Source organism: Phodopus roborovskii, unplaced genomic scaffold, assembly GCF_943737965.1.
Source record: "Phodopus roborovskii unplaced genomic scaffold, PHOROB, whole genome shotgun sequence".
Lineage (NCBI taxonomy): Eukaryota > Metazoa > Chordata > Mammalia > Rodentia > Cricetidae > Phodopus > Phodopus roborovskii.
This window is the reverse complement of record NW_026126638.1, coordinates 8,716,415-8,738,612: the sequence shown is the minus strand read 5'-3', so window position 1 is coordinate 8,738,612 and position 22,198 is coordinate 8,716,415. Positions and strand designations below refer to the sequence as shown.

Here is a 22,198-nt window from a genome sequence, read left to right as displayed (position 1 = left end):
CCAAATGCAAGCCATTATTCATTTCCCCTGACACAGCTATCCCTCCTTTCCAGGCTCCAGGACACCAAGGACCCTAACAGGAAGTCTGGAAGTTGTCTGATATCCATGCTTCCTTCTCACCCTTACATCCCATCAAGCATCAAGTCTTGCCTGCATATTCCTGAGATTTGACTTCCTCTGTGCTGAATGTTGTAGTCCATGCCTAACAGAACTGAATGGATCTTGTGCACAAACTATGTAAAACCCAAAGTGCACCATGTTCCTCCAACATTTTCAGTGGTTGCCCACTACTGATGGCATCAAACCCAAGTTCCTCATTAGTACGGCTAATGCAGTCTAGCGTGCCCTAGACTCTGAGCCTGCCCCTTTCAAATGTAGTTCTCATCCTTATATTTCCAACACTTTACATTCCATCAGCCTTTGCTTCACCTCCTCTCTGGCTGTCCTGCTTTGTCTTTTTTGAGAAGGTCTAGCCCAAGCTTTATCTGGAACCAGACATGTAGTATAGGATAGCCTGAAATGCAGAATCCTTCTCCTGCCTCTGCCACCTAATTGCTGGGATCACTGATACCCAAAACCATACCCATCAGTTCCAGCAATCTTGAGTTACCCAAAGTGTTTCGAGATATTTGTACACTGTGTGAAGATACATTACTAATTCCCTGAAGGCCCTGGGATAAGATGAGGTGGGTGGCTGTCTATCACCCTGTCTGGCTTGGTCTAATATGTATGCTTGACCTGTTACTTATAACGAAAAGAGTTCAAAAACAAAATAAAATATACCTCATTTATGCAAATGAGAAAACTGAAGCTTAGACAGGGGGAGTCAAACTAAGGGGGCTGACGGGACCAGAAGCAGATGAGAGACAGGGCGGGGTCAGAAGCAGATGGGAAACTGGGGGGGGGAGGGGTGTCGGGTCACACCAAGGGGGCTGACAGCAAGGTCAGAAGAAGCTTTTCTCTCCCCTCTCCAAGACTGCTATATTGGACACATTTCAGAGCAGGCAGAGGTTAGAGCAGAAAGCCTCCTCTGAGTGTCTCTTTTTATGTCCTTTAAGACATATGTCTGCAAAATCATGGCCCGTGTGTCAGCAGCCAGAGGGGTAAGGGATGTCAACACTTTTACAGGCTCCTGGCAAGATTTATCTGGCTTTTCCTTTCTGTTGTACCCTTGAAACAGCTGGGAAATTGCTCCAGACTTTCATCTTTGTTCTGAAAATTCTTAAGCAGGTTTTAAAGTTTAGTGACATCATTTGGCGTTAGCATGCCCATGTGCTGAAACAAAATTCCTCTTATCAGGAAGGCATTGTTTTATATCTGCAGACTCTTGGGTAAGGGAAAGGAAGGGAGCCTTGGTCAATAACTAATCCTTTCCAGCATGGGGTATAAGGGCAGTGTCTGCTGTTTCAACCCTTTTGAAGGAATCTATTCCATATTCTCCTTTGGTAAATAAATGTAAAGAATGACATGTCATAGAAAAACACAGAAAGGGCCCGGCAATATGGGACACGCCTTTAATCCCAGAACTTGGAAGGCAGGGGTGGGTGGATCTCTGTGAGTTCGAGACTAGCCTGGTCTACAAGAGTTAGTTCCAGGACAGCCTGAAAAGCTACACAGGGAACCCCTGTCTCAAAAATATTTTTCTCAGATCCTATCAGTTTTCCTGAACACCCATCATTTGGACACAGAAGAACATATTCCATGAATGTATCTTCAAAATGATGACTGAAAGCAGTAATCTTTAATATTTTAAGGTTGTAGACCCCTCTGAAAACTTGATAAAGATTATGAACTTTTCTGTGTACCAAGAGTGGCATATAGACTACCGCATGGAGTCTACAGCTTTTGCCTTCTGATATCTTTCCCTAAAATGCCTCGGTAACACAGGCTGCAAGAATACTCTGAGCTCAGCCAAGCAGGGACAGAGTCAGGCCTGACCTCTTCACACAGGAATGGGTGGAATCGGGTAGACCTTGACCCCCAGCACTTCTAAGTTTTAAGTATGCTTTATTCTATTAATGTATCCTATGGGTTATTCTGTCTCCCCGGGAGAACATAAGTTCCCCTGGACAGCAGAGATTAGATTTTCATGTACCCCAGTACCCTAACACTGTCTGGAAGAGAAGTACTGGGCAAATAGTACTAAATAAATAAATATGCCCCTCCTTTTCTTCTGGGTAGATCATAGACTTTTTTATTTTTGAGATTATGATACAATTATGACATTTCTCTCATACTTTTCCTCCCTTCAAGCTCTACCACCCCTCAACAAGTTCAAATTCCTGACCTTTCCCCCATTGTTATAACATGCATGCGTGTGTGTGTGTGTGTGTGTGTGTGTGTGTGTGTGTGTGAATATATATGTGTGAATATATATCCAGCTTGCTCTGGACTCAGCCTTCTGAGTGTTGTATTTCAGGCACGCACCCTGTCTTAGTTGGGGCCACTATTGCTGTGATGAAACACCATGACCAAAGCAACCTGAGGAGCAAAGCACTGATTTGGCTTACATATATATCATAGTGCATTGAGGGAAGCCATGGCAGGAATTCAAACAGGGCAAAAAAAAAAAAAAAAAAAAAAAAAAACCTAGAGGTAAGAGCTGATCCACAGCCATGGAAGGATGCTGCTAAATGGCTTGCTCTCCGTGGCTTGCTCAGTACCACTCTTCTATAGAATCCACGACTACCAGCTCAGGGATGGAAATACCCACAGTGAACTGGGCTCTCTCCCACTAATCACATTAATAAAATGACCTATATGGCATACCTGCAGCCCAATCTTATGGAAGCGTTTTCTTTTCTCCCTTTGAAGCTCCTGCCTCTCAGATGGATACAACTTGTGTCAAAATGACATAAAACTATCCGGCCCATATCCCGCAACCCCCACTGTCTTCCTTCTTACACTTTTCCCAGGCTAGTCTGTCTTCTCCAACCATATTACTACCATCCCCTTGGTCACTCCAGTCCTACCTATCCTAAGGACAAAATAAAGACCATGCAGCGTATTTGGAGGAAGACGGAACCAATGCCCTTTTCAACAAGTGGCTTTGTTGAAGTAGCAAGGACTAAGTGTATCAACTGGAATACTGGTTACTGAAACAGTGTAAATGAGCATGCATTTTTGACTGAGAACACGGGAGCCTGGAGAGGGAGTGAGACACAGAGCACTACAACTGTTTCTTCAAAAGGTTTGCATATGGCATTGGCAGCTTGCTCGCATTTAAATGACTTCACAAACCATTTCCTCAAATAGCTACAAAGTCAATCTTAGCATATACGCGCGATCATCTCAGATTCCTGCATCAAATGATGAACTAAAGAGGCTGGATTTTCTTTTGCAGTCTGCCTTCCTAGATGTAATCAGTGGTGGTGGGTTTCTGTTGTTGTTGCTTTACTTCTGTTTACTTCATTTGAAGGGTGGTGGTTCAACACACAGCAACATCTTAAAACCAGAGCCAATAAATAAAGCTCTAAAAATCTGTCTAAACCAAATTATTTCAATTTAGCACCAAGTATATACATTTAACATTCAGAATTTCTACTCTACTCTGCATTTCCTACCAGCAAAATGTCTTACAAGGAAAGAAAAAAAAAAAAAAAAAAAAAAAAGGAAAGAAAGGAAGCCGGCAGGGGCCTTATAGAAACAGAAGTGAGCAGTGCCCACTACAGCCCTACACACATTGTTACTACTGTTTGGGGGCCCCAAGCCTCCCGGCGAGATAATGGCTCTTAGACTCTTAGACTCGCACGCGCGCACACACACACCTATTCACAACATGCATGGCTGTGGAGACCATCCCCGGCATGTACACTCATGCATCTCATGTCACATGGGCTGGCTTGCTCCGCATGTGTCATTAATTGTCAAGAATGCTGTTCAAGAGCTGGCTGATCGGCAGATAGGCAGTGCAAAGGAACAGGATTTGAGACAGCCCAGGGTTTCCTCTTCAAGTAGGTTTAAAACATTTTTTTTCCTCTCTCTCTCTCTCTCTCCTCTCACTAACTTCCTTCCTGTTCTAACTGCCAGTACTCAGAAGTCAGAGTTGAGAGGCAGAGGTAGCCGGCAGAGACTGTCGTGAAGCCCTGCATGTAAGTTGAAAGCCTGAGGGGGTTGGGGGTGGGGGCTGCAGGTGGGCGCAGAACTGTGCAGGAAATCTCAGAACCACACCACGGTCCCTGCAGCTGAGGTGCTCTTGCTGTTTTTAAGAAGGGTGGTTCTTTAAAGCCAACTTTGTGATAAGAAAGTGCCAAAGAGATCACTGGAGCACAAAAGGGGAAGTCAGGGCTGGGAATGGTAGACAAGCTGGAGGAGGTCGGGCTGAGTACCCAGCTGCCAGAATGTTCTAGATAAGGGCTCTGGGAATACCTGGAGTGGGAAGGGGGGGGGGGCACACTGGGCGGTTTCCTTGATTGGCAGAAGCTGGAATTGGGCCAAGCTCAGAAACAGAAAAACTGTACCTCTGCGCTGATCTGGACTGTGTTGGTGGATGTTGGGTTGTGCTGGGGTGGGGTGGTGCGGTTTCCTGTTTTTGAGCGCACTTTAAAGCCAATGTTTAAAAAGGGGGTAAAAATGGTTCTGAGCTGTCAAGTACTAAGGCATGGGCAAAGAGGAGGATTGCATTCCTGCAGAGGGATGGGCAGTAAGATAGTCACTGTTACTACACAAAACAAAACAGCCCTTCACATCAGAGAGCCCCAAAGCAAACCCGGAAAAGGCAGAGAGGGGCCTTAGAAAGGGAGGCTAGGAGAAGCTAAGTGGACTCAACTATGAACAAGGTCAGTGGGCTTTTGAGCTGTCATGGTCTGAACCTTGACCTCATTAGAAGTGCTTTAGACTTGCCTTGACATGCTTTCCTCTCTTGGTCACTTTCCAGGCAGCCTGTCCTAAGGTCCCTAGCTAGGATAAGATGTGACATGGGTCTGAGCAGTTTCTCACCGCCAGTGAGCGAGGCAGACTACCCTCACAGGAAGCCCCCCCTCCCCTTCCCTTCATAAAGACACCTAGAGCCTTCTGAAGTCAGGGTTGGCTCATTGCATACTCACAGGAGAACTGGAGAAGAGGTCAATGGTGACCGGCTGCTGGCTGGGGATTTGTCACCAGTGGGTGTCATTCATTTTTTGTCATTTCTAAGAGTGTATCCCCGGCAGTTTCAAATGTAGCACAAGCTTAGTGACAAAATCAGCTGATCCTTTTGTGAGACCTGTGGGGTTCTGATAGGACGACGCAGCCAGTGAGGAACCTCACATGCATCTTCCAGCCCTTAGAATTTGGTCCTTCGCCATTTTTGAGGAGCATGGGTCAGTCCCTAGGGAGGCATGCTTTGAGCAGTCTCACGGTTCTGTTTTCACTGGAAGCTCGGAACAACAAGAGTTGTTTATTCTGAGGGGAATTTATGGGAGTATAATATGTGACAAACTTCAGCTAGCAGGAAGGGACAAGCCCTGTGGGGTGAAAATTAAGCAGAGAGAAGACAGCCAGCATTGGCTCGGAGCCTTCTGTGTGCCAAGCTTGGTACTGAGAGAATGGAGAAGATTATAAGACCCACAAGTATTCCATGTTTTGACTGAAGTTGTGTTGCTGGTACAATAAAGAACTGAGAGCCTTAGAAAATGTCCATGGAAGAAGTTTTCTCTGCTCGCACATGGGGTGCCCAGGGTGTGTGTGTGTTTAGGGGGTGCTTGCAGGTCAGCCTTCCTGCTCTGTTGTGGACTGTGTTTGTTGGTGGATGGTGAGTTGGAGTTTCATATACTCTTCAGGGACCTGATAACCTAAGTTCGATTGGTCGTGAAACTGTCTTTGACCTCCTACATTCCATGCACTTAAAACCTTGGTGAATGTGTTGTGTTACTCAAGTCTAGTTTTTTTTCCCAGTCATGACTTCCAGAGCACAGCTGTCTTTGTGGATTGTTTGTAAAAGAACAGTGTCATATGATGGGCAGTTGGAGAAGCATCCTAATTCTTAGTCTTATCTCCAGCACTGGGAAGAGCATGATAGGAATGCAGAGGCAGGAAATAATAGGCTGCTCTCTCAGCAAGGCAAAGGTGAAATTCTGTTTCTGGGGCAGTTGTGGTCCACACCTTTAGTCCTAGCATTTCAGAAGCAGAGGCAGGAGTTTCTCTGTGAGTTCCAGGTCTGGCAGGGTACATATGAGACCCTGTCCAAAAAAAAAAAAAAAAAAATGTAGGGGTGATTTTTAAAATAAAGAGGTAAAATAGAGAGACAGAGAATTCTGTTTCTAGAACCTCATCCCCTTCTGGAAAGATAACATCCTTCATGGCATCATATGAGATGGATCCCTCTCAGTCTCCAGCTTGGATCTTCTCATCCAGTTTTAGAGTTTGGAATGCCCATACAGCTGACTTGGTAGAAAATGACCTTTCGATGGCCAAATGTTTTATGTGGCTAGAAATACTAAAGGAGTGGGGGTTATTCCAGAAGCAACCAAGAGGCCTTGTATATATCCTGGAAAATAAGCTGGTGTCTCCTGAGACCAGGTAGTAGCATCAAAGTCTTCAGAGCCTTGATTAGATGTGAGGCCTGCAGTTTTCAGAGGGAACCCAGCGATCTGCTCTGGGCCCTACCTGGGAAAATCCCGTTTCCACCCCACCCCACTCACACCTCTCCCTTTTTCTAGTGGCCACTTTTCTTTGTAGTGACTCAGATGTACAGGGTAACACTATGGCCGACCCAGCCTTTCAACCTAGTTAAATATCCCCTGCATTTGGCTTCAGCGCTGGAGGAGTTTCTCTATCCACTGACCTATAGCCATTGACTCATCTTATCATTCCGAGTGAACATGGCTCCAGTCAGGCAAAGGTTCAATAAATAAAACCTGAGATTAAGTTGTTAATGTGAGGTATTTTTAAAAAATTAGTTATCATCATATTAACATAATAATAAATATAAATAGTATAGTTATTATAATAATATAATTAATATAATAATAGATAATCCTCAGAAGTCCCTCAACTTCAGGTCCCTCTTCCTTACTCCTCGGAAAAACAGACTACAGATTGAGGAGGAAGGGCTGAACATGATCAGTTTGTACCCAGCGGAAGCATCGTGCACTTAGGCAGTTACCACAAAGCACATAGTGTCAGGGCCAGGAAGGGAGTCAAGGAAAGGAATTCGTATTTATTGAGCATCTACAGGCCAGTGCAGTTCACGGTTTCTTCAACCCTTCCACGCCACGAGGATCTGTTTTCCTGTAGCACTGGGAGCTGTTAAATAAAGGCTTACTTAGTTCCTCTATGAAGTTGGGTGCAGAGCCAGGCTTTGAGCTGGCCCACCTTCCTCAAGGCCCATGCTTTATCGAACATGAAGGTCATTTTGCCAAATTAACCAGGCACAGGATTTATTTCCCTGCAAACACAGAATCTAATTTCTCTTATGACCAGCAACTCATATGAAGCTGTATTAGTAGCTAGGCCTGTGTGTGCTGGCCTGTGGTTAAATTGTATTTCCTATTTTCTCCTGTCTTTTTTCTGTTTGTGAAACATGTAGCTCCCTCACAATGCCTGGCGATCGCTTTCAGTAATTCATGGGCTGCACCAAGCATGTAATTGCTAAGTTTTGACTCAGAACCATTCAGTGATTATTGACAGCTGGTTTTTTTTTTTTTTATGACAGGTCTTTGTGATAAAATGGGATTTAGGTAAAGAAAAATGATTTACAATGGAGGAAAAAAAGTAAGCTGGATAACATGTAAAATGTAGCACCTCTGGGAAAGTCGTATGAAATTTAAGTAATTCAGTGATATTCACGGATGAGGTAAGGTAGCCCTCACACAACTGCAGGCAGGGAGTTACTTGCAGAGAAAGGCTGGGGACAGTAGACATCTAGAGACCATGTGCCCTAGTTCCCCATCTCTCAACATAAGGAAAGCAGGGTCCTCAACGATGAAGCATGTGCCCAAGAGTTGACTTTGGGGGAGCCAGAACCAATGTGTGATGAGGCTGTTTATTCAGTAAAGATAAACACCCCATGCATGGATCTAACCACAAGCCACATGTGCACGCCCATTAGACATGGATATCTCCTGACATCCTCTGGTTCTGTATAGCCAACATTTGGGGTGAATAGGAACAGTCTTGACTTTGAGGTTCAATCTCAAGGATCCAGCAGGACCTCCGGGGGAAGAGAGCTTCCTCTGCAGTGATTAGCTGTGCTTCATTCATCCGGAAGTTACAGGTTCAAGGTCAAGTTTCCAACCCGGAACTCTTAGACCATGACAAAGATTGTGAATGGCTTTAGATCCATGAATCTACGCATTAAAAGAATAAAGAATCAGGCCTCCTCTTTTCCTCTTTGGACTAAAGACCATGACGTCTGTCATCTCTTTAATGAGTTGCTTATTTTTATTTTTATGTGTATGGATGTTTTGCATGCGTATTTGTGTGTGGACCCCAGAAGCAAGAAGAAGGTGATTTATCTTCCAGAACCAGAGTTAGGGATGGTTGTGAGTGAGCTGCCTGGGTGCTGGGAATCAAAACCAGGTCTTCTGGAAGAGCAGCCAGTGCTCTTAACCCCTGAATCATCTCCAGCCCGTGTATCAGATTTTTAAGAGTTCTGTCATCTCCCAAAAGATGAAGGACCACCAGTCAACCCAGCAAGGTCCTTTGAGTGTGACTGGTTATCAATTTCAGTTCCCTCCTGGCTCTGACCAGCATAATAAATGTCAGTGTGCTCTGAGGCAAAGGGCTTTGCAAACAGTAGCAGCTCAAGGCAAGCCTCCTTTCTGCTTAAAGGCTTTGGCTGGGAGTTGCCTTTCCAGTTATCTCGTGTTTACTACTGTAATAATCCTCTTTCCACAGTGAGCAACTTTGGATCATCTGGTCTCGTATCTTTCTTGTACTCTAATTACGTCAAATTATTGTAATATGGCCCTGGAGCTCCTGCTTTTTATTGTACCAATTCCAGACATTGCACATTGTCCTCCACTCTTCAACGTCTTCAAAAAGTTGTCTGTTTTATGAAATATTTATGTTTGCAATGAATTATGAAAACTTAAATTATATCAGATTTAATAACAAGATGAAACCCAGATGATGGAAAAATTGGTTTGGCAATGGTCACACAGAAGTTTGCAAGTCTTATGTCAGCCTCTCTCTTTCTCTCCCTCCCGTTCCCCCTCTCCTCCCCCCTCTCCCCCTCGCCCTCTCCTCCCCTCTTTCTCTTGCTCCTAAAGATGAAGGATCACAATTCTTGCAAGCTAATGAGATCATCTCGAACTGATGAATGGGTGCAATGTCGCCATCGAACAGTCAGGCTTTCAATGGGGAACTATCAGAACAGTGAATATTCCACTCCTGTGAACTGGACCACACTTGACCTTGTAAAGAGCCTGCTGCTCTGTCCAGTTGGTTGTGGGCTCTCCACCACACTCATCAGTTAAGCCGTTATGACCACCAGATGATAATCAGCTTCTTCTGATATGACTTATCCGGCTTGCTCGTCATCTGCCCCTTAGAGGTTGTCCTTAAATACCCCAAATGACAAGATCCACCCACTACATCCTTCCTTGCTTTTCCTACAAGTTCATTCTAGTTTTTCCCTGAATGTTGTTTGGAATATGGGCTAGATTATTCATTATGCTTTCACTGCTGATCTCTGGAGTCTTCACTGTTGGTCTCTGGAGTCTTGGCTTTGGGTGATGCTGGTGATTTAAGTGAGACAAGGTTATCATAGCAACCAGCCTACATGCTTCCTTTCTGTGTAGGAAATGGACCCATGCATTACAATGTGGCTTTTGGAGCCTCTCAGGGCTTGGGTGTTTGGTATGATGTTTTGCTGGAAGATGAATCCCTTCCTCCATTTCAACCTTTCCTTCGTCCCCTCTCCACACACCCTGCCATTTCTCTTTTGTTCCATTAAATTTGATTTTGTTAGTCTTCATTTCTGAATTACTTTCCTTTATATTGCATAAGTAACACTGAAACACAGATCAAATTGGGGTAGACATTTCTTCATCCCCAGAGAATTCTCAGAGGTTCGCAGTGTCACTATAAATAAGATGTGACAGATAATGTCTTCCAGGTGTGTAAGTATGAGAAATGAAGGCTGTGCCTATGGGCAAGAGGAGGTGAGAAGTTTGCCATCCTGGCCCAGGCATCTCCCAGGCAGCATCTGCCATTACCTCCAGCCACACTATCAAGTTCAGCACTGTGTGACTAGGAATGAGTCTCTTAACCATCAGGTCTCATTTTTCCCAATGGTTCAGGGACAAGTTGGACTAGTTTACCTCTTAAGTTTTGGGCTCTGAAAATCCGTTTCTATGGATGCTCATCAACACTCACACAAGGATAATCTTACTATATCCTCCTCAATTGTGTTTATACAACTCAAGTAGATGATGATGTCTTTGTTTACCCATGTAGATGATGATTAGAGAAGGAATGTTCCACAGTCTACCCAGAGGAGACCTTGTAGATGTGTCCAACCTTTTGGCACTCATCTACAATGTTTTCACTAATAAACTTCATGCTCAAGAGTCATGCCATAAGTTGATTTTTTTTTTGGGGGGGGGGAACCAACCTCTTAAGTAAGTTTATAGTTTTCTATTAGGCCACACTCATAGCTAACCCAAAGTGTATGGAGAGCATAAGGTCACTAGAAATATAGATTACTGCACAGACCCAAAGAAAAGGGAAGGTTAATAGAAGGCCTGCGATAACAAATCTGCACGTCCGAGTTTGCCTGGAGGAATTTGAGCCCTTTGCTGCCTCGTGGCATGACAAAAGAACACAAGATACAGAGTGAAACCAATCAATCAATAAAAACTGTAAAACGCAGAGCTGCACAAGTGTTGTGGAGTGTGGATGGGGACTCGGATAAACCTAGGACCCAGAGTCTGCCCTCATGCCATGATAAGCAGTGTGTGGTGCGGCCCATTCATGTATCCCAGGCAGGTGTCAGAGGTCTGTGTTTCCCGGGGGAGTTGATGGGAAGAAACCAAGCATTTGACCACACATGCTCTCCCTGTGTGTGTGTCACCATAACTCAGCCTGCACACTGGGGACAGCAATGGGGCAAAGCTAGAACACTTGGTCCCTGGGACTGTCTGTTATGTTTCTCCACTGTGTGCTGCTCACACATGAGTTACTGGCTCCTGTAGTTCTGTTTCTAAAAAGAAAGATCCAGACAAGTCAGAGAAATGGCTGGGAAGATTATATATTTCATGGAATGTGTTGAGGAACAATTTGAAGGTCACCGACGAGAACAGATGTTCAGTAAGACACAGGTGGCTCCAATAGCAACCCAACCGGCTAACAGACCATCATTCTCTCTCTGAATAAAGAGAAATCAAGATGACTGAGAAGGATGCTCAGCCACAACTGGAGGAGGGGGACGATGACCTGGACAGCAAGCTCAACTACAAGCCACCCCCTCAGAAGTCCCTTAAGGAGCTGCAGGAGATGGATAAAGATGATGAGAGTCTAACCAAGTACAAGAAAACCCTGCTGGGAGACGCTCCTGTGATAGCAGGTGTGTGGGGACTGGGGACGGGGCGGGGCTCAGAAGAAGGCCTCCGGGGAGACACACACAGCTGTCACCCACAGCCAGGAGCAAAGGGCTACATGGTTAGGTGGGTGAGTCGCTATTGATGCACGCTGCCTACGGTCGTGGCCGTATAATTAAATCTTCCTTGGAGACTGTGTGAGAGTTGGAGGTGAGACAGACCAAAGTTTCCCACAGGGAGGACCTAGAATTTCAGACCACAGCTACACTGTAATCTGGACTCCGTCAGTCCTCAAGGATTTTTTTTCTCTTTCTTGGGTGTTTCTTAACTATTATTCCTCTTTCTCTTTTTCTGTGTGTTTGTGTGTGTCTGTTTGATGCACGCATGCACACGCGCGCGCGCACACACACACACACACACACACACACACACACACACAGAACCAGACATGGTGACAAAGCCTAATAGACAATGTCTCAATATTTGAGACTTATAATTAAGGTGAGTCTGTGTCTTAGTTAGCAACTTGGGATAAAAGGGTTTATTTGGTTTATGCTTCTACAATCACAGTCTATCACTGAAGGGAATCAGGCCAGGAACGCAGGGCAAGAACCTGGAGGCAGGAGCTGATGCAGAAATCATGGAAGGATGCTGCTTACAGGCTTGCTCTCCATGGCTTGTTCAGCCTGCCTTCTTATAGCACTCAGGACCACCAGCCCAGGGGAAACACTATTCATAACGAGTTAGGCCCTCCCACCACAGTTATCAGTCAAGACAACCCATGGGGTTGCCCATATGCCAGTCTAGTGAGGGCACTTTCTCAAGTGATGGTCACTCATGTCGACTTGACATAAAAGTATCCGGCACAGTCTGCAAATTCCTGAATTAGAAAAATCACAATTCTGCCATTTCTATAGGGATCAATACCAAGCATAGTAAATCTATTTGCCATAATTTCTATTGCTACTCCACATAGAGAAGTCATTATCTCCTTATATTCTCTTCCCTCATCCACAATTTGAAAGACAAACAGACAGACACACACACACACACACACACACACACACACACACACACACACACACACACACCGTACACGTGCCCTTTCCCTATACTGACATTTTCTCTTTAACCCTGCAGACCCAACGGTCCCTAATGTGACTGTTACCCGGCTTAGCCTTGTTTGTGACAGTGCACCAGGGCCAATCACCATGGATCTTACTGGTAAGTGAACACTATTGTTCAGAGGGGTCTAAGATGTCACAGGGAAAACTTGGTCTTTGTCCCTGTCCCCACTGGAGAAAATCACTACGGTGGCCCTTAGGGGTGTATATGCTGGGATCGGTCTACAAACCAATGCACCCTGAGTGTCCACTGCTTCCTGTGTTTACATAAAAGTCCAGCTCCAGACTCAATGGGATGGAACAGCTGAGAGTTATACATGTGTGTACATGCATGTGTATATTTGTACACTATTATGATTCCAAATTCACGTACATGTGAAGAGTGCATTGTGTACATGCATGTGTATATTTGCATACTATTATGATTCCAAATTCACATACATGTGAAGAGTACATGTGTGTATGTGCATGTGAAGGCCAGAAGTTAACCTCAGGTGTCATTCTTCACGGTCTCTCACTTGGGCTAGTCTGTCTGGCCTATGAACCCCGGGAAAGAGATCTACAAGTCTCCATCATTCCAGAGCTACCATGCCCAGCTTTATTTATTTGGAGGGATGAATTATTCAGTTCTGAAAATCTGTTTAACATTCAGGAGGTCCAACTCAGGTCCTCATGCTAGCGTGACGCCTCCTGAGCCACCTCCCCAGCGTCCAATTACACACTTTGGATATGTTTGCTTGTATGATAGTTCTGTCAGTTCTGTGTTTCCCCATGGAAGTAGAAACAGTTGTTCTTATAGGAAAGACTGCAGATGGAGATCTTGACCCACACTGGGCACTTCCAGACTTACAATATTTATACGGTCTGAACACCAGCAAAAGCTCTAACCCTCTCCCAGCTATGGCCTTAGCTGAGGAGGGCGAGCACCCCCAAGCCCTCCTGAGTAATGATAGGTACTCCCCTGCTCACCATACTCAACCCTTAAAGTTCCATGCCATCAGCAATTTCTCCTACAGAGACATAGTATTTATGTCACCTTTTGTGACTAACAACCAAGTACTTTCCTTAGGCAGGCCTGGGGGGAGATGGTCCTAGAAAGAGAGGTGGGCTTCACAGGAAAGTAGGGTGAGAAAGGGGTCAGGAAATCAGAGGCATCGAAGGTAGGTCTGCAGGGGGAAATCAGCTGCCAAATTCCAAACTTCAATGAAGCAGAGAAAAGCACAACTCTAGGGCTGCGAGTTTAGTGGCAGGAACTTCCCTCTCAGAGGATATGTGCACTTTGCCTTATATGGTCTTTTCTGTCAGAGGGAGGAAATCAGGGCCTGAGAAGACAGGCTTCCTGTTGAACTGACATCAGTAGAGCAGATCCCACACACACACACACACACAGCCCCACGGTTCAGCTTCTCTCTCTCACCTGACTCAGCCCCCTGTCATGTGGCCAGGTACAACTGACAGTGCTGCAGAAATGTCTAGAAGGGATGAGAACCCTGAACAGAAGCTTGGTCTTTGAAAACCTGAATTTTGTTTTCTGTCTAGGGAAGCTCCTGAGATAAAGCCATGTAATAGTGTTTGTGAAGTAAAATACTTAACCCAAAGCTGTGTGAAACACACACAGAGAGAGAGAGAGACATACATAGTCACACAGAGAGACACACATGCACACATGTACATACACATACATTCACATGCACACACAACTGAACTATACAGGAGAGTATGGAGGAATGAATAAAAGCATCACACCCTCCCTAAGCAGGGCCCAGGATTTAAAGGCAGCTCTCAGGACTGTGGACCCTAAAGCTATTACAATTGAAATGGTCTTCCTTAAGGAAAACAATGTGATATGACATTGGAAATGCAGGTTCAGTAAGTTCAAAGTGATAACCTATTTAAATAATTATAAAAATTGGCAAGGGAGTTGCGGGGGGGGGGGGGACGGGGAGGAGGGGAGGGTGGGGGGATAGGGATCTGCATGTAAAACAAGCTTGTTTCATATTTAAATTTAAAAAATATCAACAACATAATTATAAAAATTAAAAGCAGTTTTTAAAGCTAGAATATGCCATACATTACTAGTTAGTAATTGGTAATAATAATATCAGTTATATGAATTGATGGAGGGAAAATCTATTGAAAGCTTATCAATTTTATGAAAGCCAATAGCTCATGCTTTTGTATATTTTTTCTCATATTTCTTTGAGACACACCATCACATCTTGACTATGGATGTTAAGTTTTCAACAGAAAGAATATTAACTCACTTTCCTCTAGGGTGGTCATGGTCGGTTGAGTGACTTCTTTTGTTACTGACAATAATAAATAATAAAAAAAATATTTATCTCCATTGGGACTAATTAGGAGCTATGGGGAAAAAGAGATAAAGTTTGTATATTTTTGGGCATTGACATCAAACTGGTAGGAAAACCCTTTACTGTATAACTGTTTTGTTTTTGTGTTTTTAAATAACTGAACTATAAGATTGCAGGCAGTATAGGGACGTGTGTGTGTGTGTGTGTGTGTGTGTGTGTGTGTGTGCGTGTGTGAACACTAATCCCACATGCTCTCTGAATTAAGATCCTTATGAATTGGGCAGCCCAGCAGAAGGCTTTGAGCCTTGGATTTCATTCTTTATTTAGCAGCCCCTGGGGATGTTAACTTTCTAAATGTTCTTCTCCAGGTGACCTCGAAGCCCTCAAAAAGGACACATTTGTGCTAAAGGAAGGTATTGAATATAGGGTCAAAATTAACTTTAAAGTAAGTATCTCCTACATGTGCTCTTAACTGGGCTATGACCCATTTCTTGCAAGATTGTGTTCATACGCTGTGGTGGCCACTATTGGTTTCGGTGCTGGCTGTTGCTGTCCTCCCTTCCCCAGCTCGGGCCTGAAACAACCTGTTTGCTGAGCTCTTCCAGGGGGAGATGCACCCTATGTTTGCTGAGCTCTTCCAGGGGGAGATGCACCCTATGTTTGCTGAGCTCTTCCAGGGGGAGATGCACCCTTGCTTCCCGAACCTTTCTCCAGCCAGGATGCTCAGCATCACCGTCCATATCACAGTCTCTCAGAAACCCGGACACTAGGCACACAATACCGAGTATTGTGCCATTTCCTTCTTACACAACCCGAGCAACCCAGGCCAGGCTAAAATTGTGTGTCCCTTCCTTCCTTCCTTCCACTATTTCACACGGCTTTGTAAATGGTAGGTCTGTATGGATATATATTACAAAGAAATGATTCAATGAGAAGGAAAAGCGGATACTCCTGCTCAGTTAACATCCAGATCCAGGAGCCATGGTCTCTAGAGTGGCTGGGAATCTCGGTGGCATTTGCGAAGCATATGAGCAGATAATCTAGCAAAACTCAGTAAGGAGTAAGCTCACCGCTCATGAGTAGACATACATCCCAGTGAGTAACTACAGTTTGTTCCAGAAAAATAACCTGGGCTGTGAAAGCAAACAAGTGAGAGGCGCACTGTTTTTGCGTTTCAGGGTTTGTTGGCTTTGGCTGCCACTCATCCCCACTCAGTTGTGTTTCCCAGGGCTCCAGCAGGGGAGATGCCATCTGCTCTCTGTTTGCACACGGGGCCCACCTCTCTCCTGGGTGTAGGATATGATTCAGGGTGGCTAGACAGCCACTCTCTACCACATGCTAAAATGTCTGAAGTCTTGTCATCCTGTAAATATCTGTTGTCACCTACACAACCATCACTTGAACTATGGATGACATTGCTTCCTGCCATTCTGGTTGTTGCTAGAACCCCTGGGTTACTGGGAAAGCCTCATACCTAAAGCTCATAGGACAGCGTCCCATCCGTCCGGTATTTAATCATTTGAGCTACTGTGCTGTCAGTTTGGAAAAATTGGGTTCACAAAGGAAATTCAACCAGTAGACTTAGACTGAATAAGAAGATGAAGGAAGGTCAGTGAACATAGGCGAGCCTAGAGCTGTCAGAGTTGTGTGTCAAGGCACAGAGGGACCTTCAAGTCCAATCCACTTGTGTGGTTTGACGTGGTCTCCATCAAGATTAGGACCACTCCTCTATCTGTAACCCAAGTAAAGGTGAATCAGCCTTAGCTTGTCCCAGTTACAGGTAGAAGGAACCAAGCTCACAGTAAAGAGTAATTAAAAAGCAATTTAAATCTTTACTGACGTTTCATGGCAAACATTCAATGGAACTGCATTTACCATACCAGTTACCTACAGCCCTCTAGGGTTCTGTTTCTCTCCATGTTCTTTTACTTGCTCTGAAGTTGACAACACCCTAGAACCCTGGCCTAGGGTGAGTCTTTGGGTCCCCACTCCCACACTCTGCCTCTTAAGGACATGAAGTATATGACTTCCGCAACCTTCAGTGACATTCCTGTCACCAAAACTTCTTGCTTGGGGGATTGGGAGATCCAGTGGAGAGGAGGTGTGGGCAGAAGAAGATATTATGCAAATATTCATCTTTTTTTCTGCCCCAAATGTGTTTGTACGAAGTGGTTCCTCTGTGGAGCACTGCTCATGCAGCAAATGCCTTATTTGGGATTCTCGTTCCTGCCTTTCCCTGTTTGGCCTCTTCCCACCTGAACTGGATACATGGCCCGCTAGGCCTAAGAGTCAGGCTGAAGACCTGCAGAAAGACACAGTCATTACTCCCTTTCCTATGAGCTGGATGTGAGAGTAGGAGTAATTGGGAAATGTGGGTTTCACTTTATCATTGTCTCTCCAATAAATTCTAGATGCTTTTGGTTCACCATTCAGACTCTGGACAGTTTAGTGTCAAAGATGACATTGTTCACTGTTTGTCTGTTTCCCCATCAGAAGAATGAAGGACAGCCCTAGTCATTTGGTTTTAACTATTGCACCCATCAAATGTACAGAGAGACAAAATTATTGACAAAATTACTGAAGGTGCTTTAGTTTTTCTGCTGGTGTAAGTTCTCCAAGCCCTTCAGCTCATGACTCAATGTCCTCTTTAACTTGTTTATATAGACATGGACACTGTGTAAAATTCACAACAGCCCAATTGAGGCTCAGGTACAGCGAGTCATGGAACACAAATGCTAGGCTGCCTGTAACTCCATTCCATCCCAGTGGATTTTCATGGAGCACCCAGGGGTAGTTGCAGTGTCTTAGATAATGTCCAATGGTGAAAGGACCTGAATGTGCATATTGGGTACCAGACGGCTTCATCCATTATTTATGGGAAAGGGTGTTTTGGTGTGACCATAACCTTACCTCTAGATTCTGATCTCAGGCATACAGCCCTCTCTCTGGCCTGACTTTCCATTACCACTTTTTCCTCCTGTTTGTTTTTCATAGGCGAGGTGGATCGTTTCTGGGGATATGGTGTCCACAGACTTACATAAAATTTTCCATTGGTATTTTTATAACCTTCTCTGAGACGGGGCAGTGTTTTTGCTAATAGCATTTAGGAGAGAGAGCTAGAAAGTATTGCCCAAGCCACTAAAGAAGGAAAAATATGGTGAAGAATATTGAGACAATGTTTTAATTAACACCCTACCCAGAAGCAATTAAATGGAGAAATATTACAATAGCCAACGATTAACCCTGCACTAGCAACAGTAATTCTTATGACTGGGCCTCTCCAGTTCCTGACAGGAACATACTAAGTTATGACAGTAGCACTCAATCTATTTAGCTAGATGGGATGGGCAGGAAAGATTAAAATGAAAAAAATCTGGAAGAGTCTTTAATCTGAATTGTGTGGGGGCTTCTCACCTACAGGTGAACAAGGATATTGTGTCGGGCCTGAAGTATGTTCAGCACACGTACCGGACTGGAATGAAAGGTAAGATTGTCCCAAACTTCTCGCTGATATCTCTGCCCCAGGTTTGAACAACCTTTGGGTCTAAGCTTACAAGAGCTGGATGAAAGGTACCGGCACATGGCATGCCTGCTCTAGGAAAAGATACACAGGTAGAGCAGACGTAGCCATGGAGACCAGCATTCAGGATGCCTGGTCCAGATAAGGCAAAGCACTGACCTTCACCATTCAGACTCTGAAATTCAAGGCTCTTACTCATTCATACATGGGGAAGGTAACCAAGACAAAGTAAAGCAAAGATCAGAAAGCAGTCATCACAAGAGAAGGATTGGGAGAGCATGGTCAGTAAAGTTCTTACATGAAGACCCAAGTTTGGGGCCCCAGAACCCCCAGAAGCAAGCAGTATGATGACATGCATCTGTAACCCCAGACTAGAAAGGCAGAGACGGGGGGGGGGGGAAGGGTCCCTGGGCACCCCTGGGTAGCCAACATAGATTAATTGGTAAGTTCCAGACTGAGGAGAAGGCCCCGTTTCAAAAAAGGCAAGGTAGCAAGGTGGATATTACCTGGGAAGAACACCTATGTGTTATTCTGCTCTCTCTCTCTCTCTCTCTCTCTCTCTCTCTCTCTCTCTCTCTCTCTCTGTGTGTGTGTGTGTGTGTGTGGGTGTGGGTGTGTGTGTATGTGTGTGTGTGTGTGTGTATGTGTGTGTGTGTCACACTCACACTCACACCAAATATTCAAAAACATAAGCAGTCTACAATATAAAAATGTGACAGAAAGACAAAGACTGCCCAAGGACTGTGGGCTGGGGTGAGCATCATGGCTTCCACAGGGAGGAGGGGCAGAGCAGCAGTGTGTTGGGGTGAGTCTCAGGGGTACCCTGGGAGGAGGGGCAAAGTAGGGTTTGATCTCTTAACAAAGAAATAGGAAAACATTTCTTTCTTGTGCTGAGAAAAGGCAGTGTAATTGAAATATAGAATCCTATACCCTCTTCTGTCATTCTGGACATCCCTTGGGCAGGAACATAACCCAGACACATCCACACTCCTCCCTGACCCGTTTTACTTTCAGCACCAGGCATGGGCCCAAGATAACATATCCCAGTCCCCCAAGTCAATAAAGGAGCCGGGAGAAATTCTTATTTGATATGACTTCAGGACATAAAAACCAGTCTATCAAATTCCAGGGAAGACTGTGGAGCTGAGAAACACTGCCCAGCCTTGCTAGTGCCTGGTCTCGGAAAATGCAGCTCAATTTCCTATTTCCTTTGAGGCCAGAGGCTGTACTGACTCACTGCAGCCAGCAGCCCGTAGCTTGTGTGCAGCTGAGCCTCCAAGGTGCAGCTGTGAAAAGGCCAGCTGTACCCTACCTCACAGCCACTCGCTGCCATTTAAACTTCTTACTCCAGCTGCTCTGAGCTCTGAATCCACACCCAGGAGCCCTCCTAAAGTAAGATCGGTTGACTCTCGTCACTGTCCCACTTCTCCACGTATAAACTTTGGCCCACTTGCTGATTGCCCCTCCCCGCTAGCATCTGAATTCCTAAACGCTACAGAGTCTGAACACCAGATGTGACAGTAACCCCTCCAACTAAGATATTCTTAGAGGGATTTTAGACAAGGGGTCCTTAATGTCCATTATATAGAGAACGAGACAGACAGAGAGGGAGAGAGAGAGAGAGGGAGGAGACAGACAGACAGAGAGGGGGGGCCCAAGTGCTGTCGAGCTGGGACTACCAGCAAGACTGAGGCCTGACATCTGTCTGTCCATTTTTAATGGTGCAATCTGCTATGTCTCTGTAAGGAGGCTTCCACCCCACTGGTTTAAGTCACTAATATTCTGGCTTAATAATCAGAATCTACTCTGATCATTTTTGTTTGGTTGTTTTTTTTTAATGACTGAAGTTTTGGCATCCACAGGTTACTGAACCTTGGCCCCAATTATGGGGGATAGCAGAGTAAATTGCATTTTTTTTTTAAAAGGAGCTTGGGTTTTTAACATGCCTTAATATATCTGCCTCAGGGGTTTATCTGGAATTTGAGACAAGGTCTCCTGTGCATGCAGACAAACCTGCTCTTAAGTGCCTCCTCTTGTTCCCTGGTGCTGGAAGTGGAATCATGTGCACCGGCCTTAGTTACACATAAATAAATAAGAAAAAAATCCCCAGAGAAAACTGATATTTGGCCAGGTGTGGCACTGTTGCTCTGGGTTTCCACCCATGTAAGCTGCACTCAGGGCTCTCCCATGTTTAATATGCTGTTCCTATGCCAGGGTCTTACGCTAATGTACCATCCTTTCTTCCTAGTGGATAAAGCTACGTTCATGGTTGGCAGCTACGGGCCCCGTCCAGAGGAATATGAGTTCCTCACTCCAGTAGAGGAGGCCCCCAAAGGCATGTTGGCCCGAGGTACTTACCACAACAAGTCCTTCTTCACGGATGACGACAAGCAGGATCACCTCACCTGGGAATGGAACCTGGCCATTAAGAAGGATTGGACAGAATGAGTGCATCTGTCCATTCCTCCCCTACATTCCCACCAGAAGAATCCTCCCAGCCATGCCAATCATGTTCTCCCTCCTCCCTCCCTGTTCACAGCTGGATCCGCTCTACTCACACACACACACACACACACACACACACACACACACACACACACACACACTCCTCATTGATGTCTTTTATCTCACCTCATCTCTTAAACCCTAGGCTTTAACCCTGCGTGTTCCTTTAAACTTCCCCCCCCCCCAGCAGGGCCAGAGTTCCAAAGTTCTCCATGTCATTTAGCGTCACCCCCCCCCCTTCTTCTGATTGGAGTACTGGAGGCCAGGAAATGGGCAAGCCATCACTGATGGGATTCCCTGTCACGCTCCTTGCCAGCGGGGGTTCTTCTTTTGGAAAAGAATAAATAACTGTGTGTGTGACTGAGAATCTCATTGTTCCCTTCCTTTCTCCTTCAAACAAATATGGTACCAGAAGGCTCCACTCTGAGTCAGCTTATGGATGGCAGCATGGGTGAGATCCACGGTACAGGGGATGTCGTATCCTTGCCAACAGGTTGTTACAATACAATGGTCAGTGGGTGTCAGTAATACAGAGAGTGGACGTTCTCCATTTCATTCACTGTACGGTATTTCCTTACGGGGCCTTCGTTTAAGATTGAGATGTACACCCACTACCTGTAGAACTCTCATCTCAGCCTTGATTTGTGGGCCAGATGAAACTCTGGCTCCTGCTTAGAACTCTTCCTTGGGTTCTCAACATCTACCGAATGAAGGGAAGCATCTATGCTAGTTTAGTGTATCATGCAAAGGCCTATTGCAAGACGACCTCGACATCTACCATTCTCTTCCTTTCTGGAATTCTTCGTGACTACTGTTCCCTCACCTTCTATTTTCATGTCTAGATGTTAGTTCTTTCCATGAGGTCTCTTGTCAGTATTGAGTGTCAGCCTGGCAGACTCTAGAGCCACCATGGAGAAAGGCCCCTAGGCCTGTCTGTGAGGGAGCTTCTAGAGCTGGCTCATTGAAGTGGGAAGACTCACCCTACCCATGGTGAATAAAATGGAGAGAGTGAGCTGAGTGCCATCTCTGCTTCCCGACTGCAGATGCGTGTGACCAGCTGTCTCGCACTCTGATCAACATGTCTTCCTCGCCATGACCAGCTGTACCCTCAAACTGGGAACCGCAATAAATCCTTCCTTCCTTTCAACTGCTTATGTCACTTAATAATATCAACCTTGGCATATAAAAGCAATTATGTGTCCTTTTCACATTCTGATGTCTGGACAACCATATTCTCCCAGGCAGACTTCCTTCATCAAACCCTACACTACCTCA

The 22,198-nt window shown here is 45.2% G+C and overlaps 1 protein-coding gene across 2 annotated transcripts; it reads left to right on the top strand.

Moving 5' to 3' along the window:
- The first annotated feature begins 3,821 nt into the window (after nucleotides 1–3,821).
- Nucleotides 3,822–21,290, top strand: Arhgdib (Rho GDP dissociation inhibitor beta). 2 transcript variants are annotated; one of them, XM_051173132.1, is made up of 6 exons: nucleotides 3,822–3,953; nucleotides 11,301–11,488; nucleotides 12,603–12,686; nucleotides 15,267–15,343; nucleotides 18,319–18,382; nucleotides 20,667–21,290. In XM_051173132.1, the coding sequence occupies exons 2-6, from the start codon at nucleotides 11,311–11,313 to the stop codon at nucleotides 20,864–20,866; spliced, it is 603 nt and encodes a 200-aa protein (XP_051029089.1). In that variant the 5' UTR covers nucleotides 3,822–3,953; nucleotides 11,301–11,310; the 3' UTR covers nucleotides 20,867–21,290. The 2 variants fall into 2 exon arrangements, with proteins under 2 accessions (XP_051029089.1, XP_051029087.1); XM_051173130.1 differs by lacking the exon at nucleotides 3,822–3,953 and adding an exon at nucleotides 3,999–4,091.
- The last annotated feature ends 908 nt before the right edge of the window (nucleotides 21,291–22,198 follow it).